The 16,636-nt window shown below is 47.0% G+C and overlaps 1 protein-coding gene across 1 annotated transcript in view; it reads left to right on the forward strand.

Annotated features, from left to right (window-relative positions):
• LRRC46 (leucine rich repeat containing 46) overlaps positions 1-16,636 on the forward strand; it is a 28,568-nt gene that overhangs the window by 2,995 nt on the left and 8,937 nt on the right. Inside the window, exons 3-4 of the mRNA XM_077459731.1 lie at positions 2,356-2,464; positions 15,560-15,606. Of these exons, the coding sequence (XP_077315857.1) occupies positions 2,356-2,464; positions 15,560-15,606 (156 nt within the window). The remainder of the gene's footprint in view (positions 1-2,355; positions 2,465-15,559; positions 15,607-16,636) is intronic.

Below are 16,636 nucleotides of genomic sequence, written 5' to 3' on the forward strand. Positions count from 1 at the left end.
TCTTGTTCTGGTGACAACCCACAATTTGGGATTTTCTTTTACTTTCATTTTCTTTTTTTATCAAATAACGTTTTATTCACTATCAGTGGTAACATAGGTATATAAACAGTACAGAAGTGCAATGAAAGGCAAACAATTATAGGGCTATGCAAGAGTAAATATAGATATGTGACAGGCAGCAACAGAGCACATGCATGTGCAATAGAATCCAGTAGTTCGGGGCGACAGAGTGTCAGGGGGCGGAGGACGCCAAAAGTCAGTCGTCCACCCCATAACCCCCACGACCCAGTGCGAGCTGCCATGTGGCCCATACCAGACATAAAGTGCATAGCAGATGAGAACCGCTATAAAAACAGGAGAGGTGAGAAAGAAAAACAGAGAAAGGAGAAAGAAAAGAGAGAGAAGAAAGTGCCAGAGATCCAGGTCGTCATACCTTAACCATTTCGCCCCTAGTCTTCCCGCAGCCGCCATCTCTCCCATACTCGGTCAAATTCCTCCAGCCTTTACTTTCATTTTCAATGATAATGGTGAATAGGGCAAATAGAGAGAGCAAATCTCTCGAAGGAGTACACAGACAGCAATAAAAACTTGCAGGGGCTCCAATCCCTCTGCCTCCCTAAAGAAAAACAGTCTTGCCTTTAGTTTCACTTTAAATGTTACACTTTCAACACTTTAAAATGTTAGTTCACCTTTGTAGAAAAAATGTAAATGTGAACTTCCACCTTCCGCACTCCTTAGTGGCCATCTTGAGCTGTTAGCCCTCACACAGCCAACGGTCCAGGGGTTTGAAATCCCCACTCTTCTCCTTTTTCTCCATCAGACCACATTGATTCACTGTGATGGAGATGACCAATCAGAATCAATCTGGTCGGTCCCGGAGGCGCTGCTCAGAGAATAGCGGAGATTTCAAATCCCCGGACTGCTGGCCCGGCTGTATAGGAGCTGACAGCTCAGGATGGTCAGAGGCAGGTACAGCAGGGAGTGGGGGTTGGGGAAGATATATGGTGTTAGTTCAGCTTTTCACTTTTTTTTTTTTGTGAGCTGCAAAGGCAGCTAGACTGGAGAGTACACGTTCTGTGGCCATGATGCGTTGCTTCATGGGCGCACCAACAATTAAACCTCCTGTCACATTTGCCTGGCGGTACTGCCCACTCAACATGACCCATTCACAGTTGCAGCTGAGCCATCTTTTAGGGGTTAAAACAGGCTGCGAAGAGGTGACATTGCGGCTTCTCACTGTCAAAACCCCTCTGTAAAGCGTTTTACTGTGGATCGCTTTTCAGAGGGCTAATGCTAATATAAACCACCTGTGAAAGATGAATTCCAGGTATGCATATTTTTGCATAGTTACATTGGTCCAGCTTGGATGGGTGAATGTTGATATATTCTATACCTGGCTGATCCTTTTGGAAGCGGAAAATGATTGTGCTTCACACGGCTACTACAGTGATCCTCGCTGTCTTTGGGGACTTGAGGCATGCAGCTGCCCTGCTGCATAGTGAACACAGGAGGTTGTTCACTCAACCTGGGTTCAATGCACAGTACACCTTGCATTTTTCTCTGCAAAGCCTTTTCTGATTGGATGAGGCAGAAGGGCAGGGTGGTCATGCTTTGATCTCCACCTTCTCCAATCACAAGCACCTTGTAAAGGAGAAACATGCAAGGCATTCTGTGAATGGCACCTGTGCGAGAGTGCTTTAAAGGGTATCTCTTGGGAAAAAAATAATAATATAGCGTATGCAACTGAGATACAAGTCATATTGTAATTGAATGTTATTAACCATTTAAGGACCAAGCCTCTTTCTGAGATTTGTTGTTTACAAGTTAAAAACTGTTTTTTTTTTGCTAGAAAATTACTTAGAACCCCCAAACATTATTTTTTTTTAATAACACCCTAGAGAATAAAATGGCGGTCGTTGCAATACTTTCTGTCACACTGTTTTTGCGCAGCGGTCTTATAAGTGCATTTTTTGAGGAAACACACAATTCCTCTCCAATGATGTGTATCCCCTGATCCGGGACTGAGGCACTGCAGAGGTTAATAGCAGCAGCTGCAACTGTGAAAGGCTGGTGCTGCTTGCCTCCTCCTCCTGTCCCTTTTGGCTATTCAAAAAAATAAAAAATAAAATATTTTCTTTCCCCAGAATGCATCTCATTCTGTGAATGGGTAGGGGACAGCCTATCATTCATCTGCACCTCCTCCATTCACAGAATGTCTTGCATCGCAAAGCCTGTCAATGTAAAAACACAGCTGTCCCCATGTTAATATATCAGCCCATAGAACATATTTAATAAGGTTGTGTAAAAAAAAAAAAAAAAAAAAAAAAAAGATAAAGACTATGTTTGTCTTAACAGGTCTTCAGCATTACAAAGTCTACAAACGGTGCGACTGGACAGAGAAGGGATCACAAAACTGAGCAATCTGGAGGCTGTAAACAAGGCGCACAGCCTGTACTTGCAAGAGGTAACCCAGTACATGACATCCACAGTACAAATTCACTATACAGTGAGGGAAAAAGTATTTGATCCCCTGATGATTTTTTACATTTGCCCACTGACAAAGAAATGATCAGTCTATCATTTTAATGGTAGGTTTATATTAACAGTGAGAGACAAAATAACAACCAAAAATATCCATAAAAACGCATTTCAAAAAAGTTATAAATTGATTTGCATTTTAATGAGTGAAACCCTTGTTGGCAATCGAGGTCAGATGTTTCTTGTAGTTGGCCACTCCTCTTTGCAGATCCTCTCCAAGTCATTAACCACTTGCTTACTGGGCACTTAAACCCCCCTCAGTCCCAGACCAATTTTAAGCTTTCAGCGCTGATGCACTTTGAGGCTGGGTTCACACTGCTGCGGGGGGAGATCCGGATGTGATTCGCACCGCAAATCACATCCGATCTCCGTAGCGATGCGAGTACAGCCATACAGATAGTATGGCTGAATTCGCATCGCTCCCGCAGCAAACTCGCACGGGACCCTTTTTTTGGTCCGCAACAGAATCGGATCGCATGGGGGTTCACACCATGCGATCCGATTCCTGTGCGAGTCGGCAGATCGCACTGCGATATGCGGACGGATCTGGGGGTGTCATTAACATATCATTGACCCTCCCAGCCGTCCGTATAGGGCAGTGTGAACTGCCGGCGGGAGTCATGCGATGCGGGAAAACGCCGCGGATTCGCGGCGTTCCTGCATCGCAGCGGTGTGAACCCGGCCTAAATGACAATTGCGCGGGCATACAACACTGTACCCAAATTAAATTTTTATAATTTTTTTTCCCACAAATAGAGCTTTCTTTTGGTGGTATTTAATTACAGCCGGGAGTTTTATTTTTTGCTAAACAAACAAAAAAAGATGCAAAAAAAAATCATGTTTAATAGTTTGTTAAAAATTTTTGCAAACAGGTAATTTTTCTCCTTCATTGAAGTGCGCTGATGAGGCGGCACTGAAAGGCTGCATTGGTGGGCACTGATAGGCTGCACTCGTGGGCACTGATAGGCATAGTTAAGGCGGCACTAATAGGCACAGATAAGGCAGCACTGATGGGCACAGATAAGGCGGCACTGATGGGCAAAGATGGGCACAGATAAGATGGCACGGATGGGTGGCACAGATGGGTGGCATGGATGGGTGGCACTAAGGGGCACTGATAGATGGGACTGATGGGCACTGATAGGTGGCTCTGATAGGTGGCACTGCTGGGCGGCACTGCTGGGCACTGGTAGATGACACTGATGGGCACGGATATGTGGCACTGGGGTGCAGCACCTTTGTTGAGGCAGATTGTGGGCACTGCTGGGTGGCACTGCTGGGTGGCACTGTAGGCACTGCTGGGTGGCACTGTGGGCACTGCTGGGTGGCACTATGGGCACTGCTGGGTGGCACTTATTTTTTAATTATGTTTAGTGATGAGGGGGCAGGTGGGCACTGGCAGGGCTGGCCGTGATCGGGACTGATGTCCCGATCACGGCCGCCGGTGATCGGCTCTTTACAGCGTGAGGAGGAATAATAGCCGATTACCGGCTCCGTTATATCACATGATCAGCTGTCATTGGCTGATAGCTGATCACGTGATACGGGGTCAGGATCGACCCCTTGCTCGGATCGGTGATCAGGCGAGTCTCATAGACTCGCCGATCACAGGGGGCGCGCAGGCCGCTCGTGCATGGGACGACGTCAATAGACGTAGTCCCGGCAAAGGAGATCCGCGCTGTAGCCGTCATTCGGCTATAGCGCGGGTCTCAAGTGGTTAAGGTTTCGAGGCTGACATTTGGTAACTCAAACCTTCAGCTCCCTCCACATATTTTCTATGGGATTAAGGTCTGGAGACTGGGTAGGCCACTCCAGGACCTTAATGTGCTTCTTCTTGAGCCACTCCTTTGTTGCCTTGGCCGTGTGTTTTGGGTCATTGTCATGCTGGAATACCCATCTATGGCCCATTTTCAATGCCCTGGCTGAGGGAAGGAGGTTCTCACCCAAGATTTGACAGTACATGGCCCCGTCCATTGTCACTTTAATGCAGGGAAGTTGTCCTGTCCCCTTAGCAGAAAAACACCCCCAAAGCAAAATGTTTCCACCTCCATGTTTGATGGTGGGGATGGTGTTCTTGGGGGTCATAAGCAGCATTCTTCCTCCTCTTCCAAACACAGTGAGTTGAGTTGATGCCAAAGAGCTTGATTTTGGTATTGTTTGACCACAACACTTTTACCCAGTTCTCCTCTGAACCATTCAGATATTCATTAGTAAACTTCAGACGGACCTGTACATGTGCTTTCCTGAGCAGGGGGAACTTACGGGCGAATAGGGATGAGCCGAACACCCCCCGGTTCGGTTCGCACCAGAACTTTCGAACGAACCCCAAATTCGAACGAACTTTAGAACCCCATTGAAGTCTATGGGACTCGAACGTTCGAAATGAAAAGTACTAATTTTAATGGCTAATATGCAAGATACTGTCCTAAAAAGGGTTTGGGGACCTGGCTCCTGCCCCAGGGGACATGGGTCAATGCCTAAAATGTTTTTAAAAATGGCCGTTTTGGCGGGAGTACTGATTTTAATGACGATTAAAGTGAAAAAAAAAAGTGAAATATTCCTTTAAATATGGTGCCTGGGAGGTGTCTGTAGTAGGCCTGTGAAGTGCCACGTGTTTCCCGTATTTAGAACAGTCCATTGCGGTTTTAATGTTATATCTGGTTCCTGCAATATGGTTGAAAATCATTGAGAAAAATGGCATGGGTAGCCCTCCCTGCCCATTACCAGCCTATTTGGGTCTTGTACGCATATTAAGGGGAACCCTGTACCCATATTAAAAAAAGGAAATGCGTGTGGCCCCCAGGCCCTATATACTCAGAACAGCAGTATACAGGCGGTGCAAACAAGACAGGGACTGTGTAGGTTTGTTGTGTTAAGTTGAATCTGTTTGTAATTTTCAACTGGTACATTTTTAAAGTGTAGCTCCAGTCAAAAAAACTATTTGTAAGCTTTTTGGAAAACATAGGGAAGGGTTTTCACCCCTGTATAATTTGTTTTGTCGTCCATCTTTTTTCATCTCACTTGCTGTTGTCTCCTGCCGTTTGCAAGTAGGAGATGTTTGTAAGCTGGATGTTTGAAAGTAGGGGCCTGCCCTATATGCTCTGCAGAAATGGCGGAACAAGGTGTTGGTTTTGCCACAACATTGTAAGCCCTCAAAGTGACTCTTGGTGGGCGCTGGAGCGCCCTGCTTTGAACGATTATATCAAGAATTGTAATTACATACCATTGTTGAACAGTGGTAGAAAAATTGACCTTTGGTGGTTGTGGTGCTGGTGCCACAACACTATAAGTCCTCACCATTACTCTGGGTAGGCACAGGAAGGGGCCTTCCTGTGAAATATTATATCAAGAATTGTAATTACATGTCCCTGTTAAACAGGGGCAGAAAAACCACACTGCAACCTCTTCCATATACTCTAGTTTTATTGCAGGAATTAGCCCTGCTGCAAAGCATTGCATCAAAAATTGTACTTAAACGCCCCTGTTAAACAGGGGCAGAAAAATTGGGCCTTAGGCACTGCTGCTGGTGCCACCACACTGCAACCTCTTCCATATACTCTAGTTTTATTGCAGGAATTAGCCCTGCTGCAAAGCATTGCATCAAAAATTGTACTTAAACGCCCCTGTTAAACAGGGGCAGAAAAATTGGGCCTTAGGCACTGGTGCTGGTGCCACCACACTGCAACCTCTGCCATATACTCTAGTTTTATTGCAGGAATTAGCCCTGCTGCAAAGCATTGCATCAAAAATTGTACTTAAACGCCCCTGTTAAACAGGGGCAGAAAAATTGGGCCTTAGGCACTGGTGCTGGTGCCACCACACTGCAACCTCTGCCATATACTCTAGTTTTATTGCAGGAATTAGCCCTGCTGCAAAGCATTGCATCAAAAATTTTACTTAAACGCCCCTGTTAAACAGGGGCAGAAAAATTTGGCCTTAGGCACTGGTACTGGTGCCACCACACTGCAACCTCTCCCACATACTCTTGTTTGATTGCAGGAATTAGCCCTGCTGCAAAGCATTGCATCAAAAATTGTACTTAAATGCCCCTGTTAAACAGGGGCAGAAAAATTGGGCTGATGGCATCAACCAGAACCAGAAATGTTCTTCCAACATATCAGCGGAGGAGGAAGAGGATAGACAATCAACATAACAGGACAGTCACTCAGCATCAGCATAGGCAGTCTTGAAGGGATGTGATATTTCAAAAAAAATTATTCTGTTACATCAGCTTCAGGTGCTTGGTAGCTGTGGGTGATCCAAGACTGATTCATCTTGATGAAGGTCAGTCGATCAACTGATTCGGTGGACAGGCGCACCCTGTGATCGGTAACAAAGCCACCAGCAGCACTGAAGGTGCGTTCCGAAAGAACGCTGGATGCAGGACAGGCCAGTAGCTCAATTGCATACTGTGCAAGCTCTGGCCAGTGATCCATCCTCAAGACCCAGTAAGCCAGAGGATTTTCGGTGGGAAAGGTGTCCAAGTCTGACCTAGGTATTCCTGCACCATGTAAATCAGACGCTGGCGATGGGTGCTGGAACCGATCATACCTTGGAGCTGCGGACTAAAAAATTGTCGGAAAGCATCAGTCAGACGGCCACCTTCTCCACCGCTCCTTCTGACCGATGCCTCAGCAACACGTTGTCCAGGACCAGGAGTTTGTAACCTCCCAGTCTCTGGGAACGCGTTGCACAGACCTTTCTGCAAGGCCTCCCGGAGATGTCTCAACCTCTGCTCCCTCTGCGATGGCAAGATAAGGTCGGCAACCTTACCCTTGTACCGTGGATCAAGGAGAGTTGCCAGCCAGTAATGGTCCCTCTCCTTGATCCGAAGAATACGAGGATCCTTCCGCAGGCTTTGCAGGATCAGGGAGGCCATGCAGCGTAGGTTAGCTGAGGCATTCGGTCCGGAGTCCTCTGGGTCAAAAAGGACAACATGATCCGCAGCTACCTCCTCCCAGCCACGTACAAGTCCACGTGTTTCTTGGGACTGTAAATCATCCCTACAAGACTGCTGCTGCTGCTGCTGATGCTGATGCTGAGTGCCAGCCTCCACCTCCATGCTGACACAATCATCCTCCTCCTCCTCCTCATCCTCTTCCTGTGTGATGGGTGGCACAGCAGGAACACTGTCTGGATAAAGGGGGCCTTGAGAGGCAAGGAAGTCCTCCTCTTCCTGCCTCTGTTCTGCCTCAAGTGCCCTGTCCATTATTCCATGCAGCATATGCTCCAAGAGGTGGACAAGAGGTACAGTGTCACTGATGCATGCACTGTCACTGCTCACCATCCTTGTGGCCTCCTCAAACGGTGACAGGACAGTGCATGCATCCCTGATCATGCCCCACTGGCGTGGTGAGAAAAAACCGAGCTCCCCTGACCCTGTCCTGGTGCCGTAGTCGCACAGGTACTCATTGATGGCCCTCTGCTGCGTGTGCAGCCGCTGCAGCATGGCCAATGTTGAGTTCCATCTGGTGGGCATGTCACATATAAGGCGGTTCTTGGGCAGGTTCAACTCCTTTTGGAGCTCAGCCAGCCGAGCACAGGCATTAAATGATCGGCGGAAATGCACACAGACTTTCCTGGCCTGCTTCAGGACATCCTGTAAGCCGGGGTACCTGCCCAAGAACTGCTGCACCACCAGGTTAAGGACGTGAGCTACACAGGGCACATGGGTCAGTTGTCCCTGTCGGAGGGCGGAGAGGAGGTTGGTGCCATTGTCGCAAACCACCATTCCTGGCTTAAGCTGGCGTGGCGTCAACCACCTCTCGGCCTGCCCCTGCAGAGCTGACAAAACATCCGCCCCAGTGTGGCTCCTGTCCCCCAAACAAACCAGCGCAAGCACGGCATGGCATCGTTTTGCCTGCGTACTTGCGTAGCCCCTGGAACGCCTACGGAGCACCGCTGGTTCTGAGGACAGAGCACTGGAAGAGGCCATAGAGGAAGAAGAAGAGGAGGGGGTGGAGGAGAGAGGTGTGTCACAACCAATAGTAGCATTTTGGAGGCGTGGTGGCGGAACAACCTCCAACACTACTGCACCTTGTCCTGCATCCTTCCCAGCTGCCAGAAGAGTGACCCAATGGGCCGTGAAAGACAGGTAACTTCCCTGTCCATGCCTGCTGGACCATGAGTCAGCGGTAATATGCACCTTACCGCTGACCGCCCTGTCCAGCGAGGCAAGGACATTGCCTTCCACATGCCGGTAGAGAGCCGGAATCGCCTTCCGTGAGAAAAAGTGGCGTTTGGGGACCTGCCACTGAGGAACCGCACATTGTACAAACTCACGGAAGGGGGCTGAGTCTACCAACTGAAAAGGCAGCAGTTGAAGTGCTAGCAATTTAGCCAAGCTAGCATTCAACCGCTGGGCATGTGGATGGCTGGGAGTGAACTTCTTTTGCCGGTCCAGCAGCTGGGGCAGGGACATTTGCCTGCTATAATCGGACGTGGGTGTACCGCTAGCAGAGTTCCCGGAAGCACTTGGCTGTGACACACCTAATTCTACACCTTCATTCCTCTCAGAGCAGGTTTCAGAGAGGACTGAAGGTCTAGTGGGGTTGGAGATGCCAGCTGATGAGGAGCAAGGAGAGGTCCGCTTTGTTCTTTGGTGTGGGTCTTTGAGGTACGCTTGCCAACGAGCTGCATGGCAGGTCAACATATGTCTGGTCAAGCATGTGGTGCCCAAGCGGCTGATGTTTTGGCCACGTGAGATATGCTTGAGACATATGTTGCAAATAGCAGCGGTGCGATCTGATGCACTCGTCTCAAAAAAGGCCCACACCAAAGAACTTTTAGAATAACGCGCAGAGGCAGCGATCTGCACAGGCGGAGCTCTGCGGTGTGATTCAGTCGGTGTGCTGCCCCTAAGCTGGCCCCCGGAGGGCATCCTGCCTTCGTTGGACATGTGCCTCCTCCTCCTCCTCTCTCCTTCCAGGCACCCACGTGGAGTCAGTGCCCTCATCATCCCCTCCCTCTTCATCGCTGTAGCAAACCTGGCAGTATGCTGCAGCTTGTGGAACATGACTGCCAGATTGCTGTCCTTCTTGAGCATCCCCTCTCTCTGCGCTCACGCTACTGCCTTCCTCTAGCTGAGTGTCATCATCAGAGCCCACAAAACACTGGGCATCCTCCTGGAGCATGTACCCAACACTGTGCTCAAAGAGTTCAGGAGACTCCTCAGGAGGACGTGGTGGGTCTAGGGAAGGAGTCACTGATGATGACATTGAGAGGAGGGAAGACGATGCGTTGGCAGCTGCTTTGCTAGTACCCTGAGACTGGGTGAGAGAGGATGAGGAGGATGAAGAGGGCTTGGTCATCCACTCTACCAAGTCGTTGGCATGTTGCGGTTCAACATGTCCAGCTGCCGAAAAGAAGGACAAGCGTGTCCCATGGCCACGTGCTGATGACAATGCACCGCGTCCACGACCAGCACTGTTGTCTCTAGACACAGAGCCTGCTTGCCCTCTTTTATCGGCTCGTGCCTGTCTGCCTCTCCTTGCTGGCCTTCCAGACATGGTAATGGCCTGAAGGGAGTTGGGTAAAAAAGCAGTTGGGTAGTGTATATTGTGCTGGAGGCACACAACACCCACTAACTCCTGCAGATGCCTTTATTATAGAACACCAGAGATAAAGGGGTATATACAGATGTATACTGTGCTGTGCTGGAGGCACACACAACTTCCAATAACTCCTGCAGATGGCAAGTGGTCTCAAATAGAGAACAGCTATGTAGGTGGATATAGCGGTATGTACTGGGTACAGAGCACGCAGACAGCACGCACTATCTCCTAACACTACTGACTGCAAGCTCTATTATAAAAGATAGATCACTAGCTATATAGGTGAGGTGAATATAGCGGTGTATACTGCGGTCAGGGCACGCAGACAACAACCACTACACAACAGCAAGATCAAAAATCGTCCGAAAACGATCGGTGTGTACTGTGTTGAAGGTACACAGAACACCCACTAACTCCTGCAGATGCCTTTATTATAGAACAGCAGAGATAAAGGGGTATATACAGATGTATACTGTGCTGTGCTGGAAGCACACACAACTTCCAATAACTCCTGCAGATGGCAAGTGGGCTCAAATAGAGAACAGCTATGTAGGTGGATATAGCAATATGTACTGGGTACAGAGCACGCAGACAGCACACACTATCTCCTAACACCACTGACTGCAAGCTCTATTATAAAAGATAGATCACTAGTTATATAGGTGAGTTGAATATAGCGGTGTATACTGCGGTCAGGGCACGCAGACAATAACCACTACACAACAGCAAGATCGAAAATCGGCCGAAAACGATCGGTGTGTACTGTGTTGAAGGTACACAGAACACCCACTGCTTCAGACGCCAACACACTACACAAGGCCGCCGCGCTGGCGGCCTTATATAGTGTGGGGCGTGCACTACACAGCCTGAGCTATGATTGGCCACAGGCATCCTGCCTGTGGCCAATCATGGCTCTCCTCGCTGCTGGCGCTGCGATTGGCCAAGCATGCGGCGTCACAGTGCATGGTTGGCCAATCATGAGCCAGCAATGCACTGCGCCATCGCAGTGCATTGTGGGCCGTGAGCGGCACACGAATTTGACGCGAACGGACCAAAATGTTCGGACTTCGCCGAACGGACGAACAGCCAATGTTCGAGTCGAATGTATGTTCGACTCGAACACGAAGCGCATCCCTACGGGCAAACTTCACAGTGTAGTGTGTTACTAATTGTTTTCTTGGTGACTATGGTCCCAGCCGCCTTGAGATCATTGACAAGATTCTCCCGTGTAGTTCTGGGCTGATTCCTCACCGTTCTCATGATCATTGAAACTCCACAAGGTGAGATCTTGCATGGACCCAGACCGAGGGAGATTGACAGTTATTTTGTGCTTCTTCCATTTGCAAATAATCACACCAACTGTTGTCACCCTCTCACCAAGCTGCTTGGCGAGGGACTTGTAGCCCATTCCAGCCTTGCGTAGGTCTACAATCTTGTCCCTGACATCCTTGGACAGCTCTTTGATCTTGGCCATGGTGGAGAGATTGGAATCTGATTGCTTCTGTAGACAGGTGTCTTTTATGCAGGTAACAAGCTGAGATGAGGAGCACTCCCTTTAAGAGAGTACTCCTAATCTCAGCTCATTACCTGTATAGAAGACACCTGGGAGCCAGAAATCTTGCTGATTGAAAGGGGATCAAATATTTATTTCACTCATTAAAAGGCAAATAAATGTGTAACTTTTTTGAAATGCGTTTTTCCGGATTTGTTTGTTGTTATTCTATTTCTCACTGTAAAATAAACCTACCATTAAAATTATAGACTGATCATTTCTTTATCAGTGGGCAAATGTACAAAATCAGCAGGGGATCAAATACTTTTTTCCCCCTCACTGTACATGCTAAACACACAAACTATAGCCTGCTCATATCTGGGTACAGTTGGCCCTGTCCTTTAAAGCTGGACATTTTTAAACAAAAGAAGAGAGCCTGCTCATACCGTTTTTTTTTTTTTTCAACTTCCATTGTTTATTTTCTGGAAGAAATTTTGGGGTCTCGTTATAAAACATTCTTTGGACGAATGTCACACACATTCGCAAAGGCTGGATGAATTTCCTCTATATCTTCTATAATAGATTAATTCCTAGGATTGTCATCTCCATCTAGGGGCCAAAATGCCATATAACTTTCTGAATCTCCTCGATAAGAAAATCTTATGGAGCTACACTAAGTGGAGCTGACGTTAATAGAAATGAGTCTAATACAGAAAATACAAGGACCATTTGCCCAGCCTACGTGAATGTTTTATACAGAGACCCTTTAGTGCGTCTCTCTGGTCTCAATTTTGGGACTTGTTTAGCATTTAGGCTTGTCCTCGCTTTTAACTGCAATAAATAAAGTTGGCTATAGATGAAATTAAATTGACATTTTTGAATTTAAGTGAGTGTAAGGCTATTACTTTAAGTGTATGGCCATCCCTGTTTGGATGTTCCTTGTACATAAGATTAGTGTGAATCAGGAAAATACCTGATTATGACCACTAGATGGCGTGATGATTATAGGAGTTAAATACTTGTCTGCTATGATCATCAGCTCCATCTAATGCCCATAAAGTGGTGTTTTTCTGATTCACGCTATTCTTATGAATGAAGAACATCTGACCTAGAGAGAAAATAGCTTAGTAACATTCGATTTCATAAGCATTCACACAGAATAAATGTACATGCTTTTTCACAGGAAGATTAGTTCTGAAATGTTTTATAAATACACCCCAAAGTGTTTTTTGTGTCACAGGAATAGGAGGTGGGCAGAAATTTTGCAACGAAACCTGTTCTGCTGACAACTCTTTAACCACTTCAGCTCTGGAAGATTTACCCTCCTTCCTGACCAGGCCATTTTTTGTGATGCGGCACTGACAATTGTGCGGTCATGCAACGCTGTACCCCAAAAAAAACGTTGTTTCCCACAAATAGAGCTTTCTTTTGGTGGTATTTGATCACCTCTGCATTTTTTTTGTGCAATATAAACAAAAAAAGACCAACAATTTTGAAAAAAACAAATTTTTTTTTATTTACTTAAACTTAAAAAAATCTAACTTCTTAATATTTTTGGGCCAAAATGTATTCTGCTACATATCTTTGGTAACAAAAATCCCAATAAGTGTATATTGATTGGTTTGTTACAGATATAATCTACAAATGATGGTGTATGGGAATTTATATATATATATATATATATATATATATATATATATATATATATATATATATATATATATATATAGTTTATTTTTTCTGCTAGTAATGGCAGCGATCAGCGACTTATAGTGGGACTGTGATCACCAGTGACACGAATACAGTGGTCAGCGCTAATAATATGCACTGTCACAGTATTAATTACACTGGTCTGGGAAAGGGTTAACATCTAGGGCGATCAAGAGGTTAAATGTGTGCCTAGCCAGTGTTAAAGTGGGATTCCGCTCTTTTTTTATTTTTTTCTTACCTGTCTCACTGGTGGGTGAGTGCTAGCTTCGATTGGCATCCACGTCCGGCGTTTATTTGACCCCCGGCGCGACGAATCTTTTCTTCAGGATGACTTATAAAAACCTACTCTGGCATTTTCCATTTTAACTGTGGGCGTCTGAAGCCCACAGGCATTTACTTCCTGGTATATGATGACGTCTGGCTCCCAGCATGCTCCGCTCCATCTTGCACATGCTCAGTGAGAGCAGTGACAAGGAAAGAAAAACTCCAGGAAGTTCCCGCCCCGTTGTCAAGGCAACGAAAACCACACAGCACAGAGAACAAAGAATGAATGAAAACTAACCCACAGAAGCAATCACTTGTTTGCTTGCTACCTCGTGTGTAATGGCAGATACAGCTGCCTGCCCACTTTAAAAATGGCAAATTCGTACACGCCCTCGTCACGTGACCGGCGTCCGAACGAAATCTCGCGAGATTTCGCAATTTCAATGTCCCCCATGGATTCTTGGGAAATTTCCCAGGGACCATTGCGAGGACGATAGCCACCCCTACTCCCACGGGAGGAGACCCCGGAAGTCAGCTGAAACATCAGAAATAAAAGGTAAGTAAATAATATTTTTTTTTTTCAGGGTTCGTTTAGGTAAGTATGCTAACTGTTGATTTTAATAACATGAACTTTCATTTTTAGGTACCAAACCACTTTAATGTGTGTGCGGTTTTTATGGGTTTTTTTTGCTTTGCAGGGAGACAAAACAGCACATTGCTGCTGTCAGAAGAGAGCGCTGTGTTTGCTTACCTACACAGGGCTCTCTTCGGTAATTATTTGCAGATGCCGGCGACCAATCAGTGACCAGCACTAGCTGATTGGCTTCTGCTGCAGTGAATAACAGCACAGCTTGGGAAGTAGCGCGCAACCCCCTACCTTGGCGCACGGATCACTTACTAGGTACGTGATCCAGCGCAGAGTGCCCGCCCTGCCGCAGTATATGTACGATGGGCGGAGGCAAGCAGTTAAGAAGGAATTCCTCTTACTATAGAGAAATCTCCTCTAACTTCCAATCATGTTTCTAGGACAATAAGTCAAGGAACTTATAGGCTTCAAGGAACCCAAAGGTTCATTTTTCATTAATGTGGAGTTCCAGCCTGGGGAAAAAAGTTAAAAGTCAGCAGTTACCTGTCCAGGGAGCCTGTGATGTTGGCACCCCAAGCTGACCGGTCCATCGCCTCCGGGTGTAGGTGCCGGCATCTTCACGAAGAGAGACAGGAAGTGAAGCCTCGCGGCTTCACAGCCTGTTTCCTGCTGCGCATGCGCGAGTCAAGCTGTGCTTTTTGAATGGTCATGCTGTCTTCCGGGACCTGTGTGTCTCCCAGAAGGCAGTGGGGGGGGGGCGGATTGCATAGATCGCCACACAATGATTGCGGCGATCTTACCTAGAAGTGGGAGCGAGTTCCTGGTTTTGACAGGTATCAGCTCGCACCTCCCCCTTGAAAGGTGCCAAATGTGGCAGCAGAGGAGCAAACAAGCAGAGCTAGGGGACTTGTTAAAGTAGATTTACTTACCCTTTGCTCCTCTGCATTTCTAGACCAGTTGCTGCAGTGTCCCCTCCCCCACATTTCAGTGGTCTAAGGTCCCGAAGTCATCAAGACCAATGCTGGGTTCATAGTCATAGACAGTCCACCGCTGGAGTGTGGGGGAGCGCCATCTGCTGGGAGAGCAGAGAAAACTGGTAAGTTAAGCTTCTCCTCTCCGGTAGACTAAATAAGACGTTAACCCTTGCAGTGCCAGTGCAGCCCCTCTGCAAGGCATGATTTTCAAAGTTGGGCTTTAGCCATGTCCAGCTCTATCCATCAACTTCATATAAAAAAAAATAAAAAAAAAATAAAAGGGCCTTCCATTCTCTTTAATTATTAATCTTTTTGCTCACAGGACATTGTTTATTGACTAATCAGAAATCAATGTTTATTATTTCCTTAGCTGAATGTCACTCACTAACTCGCCCTTCATTTACAGATCACTCGTGTGACTTTTACCTTTTTCTCTTTTTAGAATCAAATAAAGACCATTGAAAATGTAGACGTCCTCCAGAATCTGCAGTGAGTGTGATCAGTAACCTCTATATCCGCTTACTAGCTGATAGCAGCATGATAGGCATGTTTATCTGTTTGGAGCAGTCTACCGGTTGCTTAGCATAACCTGATATCTGGCTGACATTGCTCTCTATTGTTCACCACAGATGAGATGTTTCCTACTTTGATAGTATCTATGCGGTACATCTTTACAGCTGACTAGGATTTCATTTCTCTCTATACTTCACCAAACCAAGCAATAAAAAGGGTGGAAACCTAAGCTGATCATTTATCCCCAGCATGTCATCTCTATCTGCTAAGTCACATTCTGAGCCCAAGTGTTGGTCATCTAGTATTAGGCTGGAAATGTATCATCACAAATTGGTTTGTGGTTTACCAATACCGGGGCACTGGCCTTTCATGCCCAGGCCAATTTTCAGCATTCAGCGCTGTCGCACTTTGAATGACAATTGCACGGTCATGCAATGCTGTACCCAAATGGGTACCCAATGATGGATGCTATGACAGGTACATGAGGGGTGCTGTGATAGGTACACTGATGGGTGCTGTGACAGGTACACAAGGGGTGCTGTTACAGGTACACTGAGGGGTGCTGTGACACTGATGGGTGCTGTGACATGTACACCAAGGGGTGCTGTGACAGGTACACAAGGGGGTGCTGTGACAGGCACACAAGGGGTGCTGTTACAGGTACACTGAGGGGCGCTGTGACAGGTACACTGAGGGGCACTGTGACAGGTACACCAAGGGGTGCTGTGACAGGCACACAAGGGGTGCTGTGACAGGCACACAAGGGGTGCTGTTACAGGTACACTGAGGGGTGCTGTGACACTGATGGGTGCTGTGACAGGTACATGAGTGGTGCTGTGACAGGTACACCAAGGGGTGCTGTGACAGGTACACTGATGGGTGCTGTGACGGGTACACTGAGGGGTGCTGTGACACTGATGGGTGCTGTGACAGGTACACTGATGGGTGCTGTGACACCAATGGGTGCTGTGACACCGATGGGTGCTGTGACAGGTACACTGATGGG

This window comes from Lithobates pipiens, unplaced genomic scaffold (assembly GCF_037356315.1).
Source record: "Lithobates pipiens isolate NorthernLeopardFrog02 unplaced genomic scaffold, aLitPip1_a1.2 Scaffold_28, whole genome shotgun sequence".
NCBI classification, from domain to species: domain Eukaryota; kingdom Metazoa; phylum Chordata; class Amphibia; order Anura; family Ranidae; genus Lithobates; species Lithobates pipiens.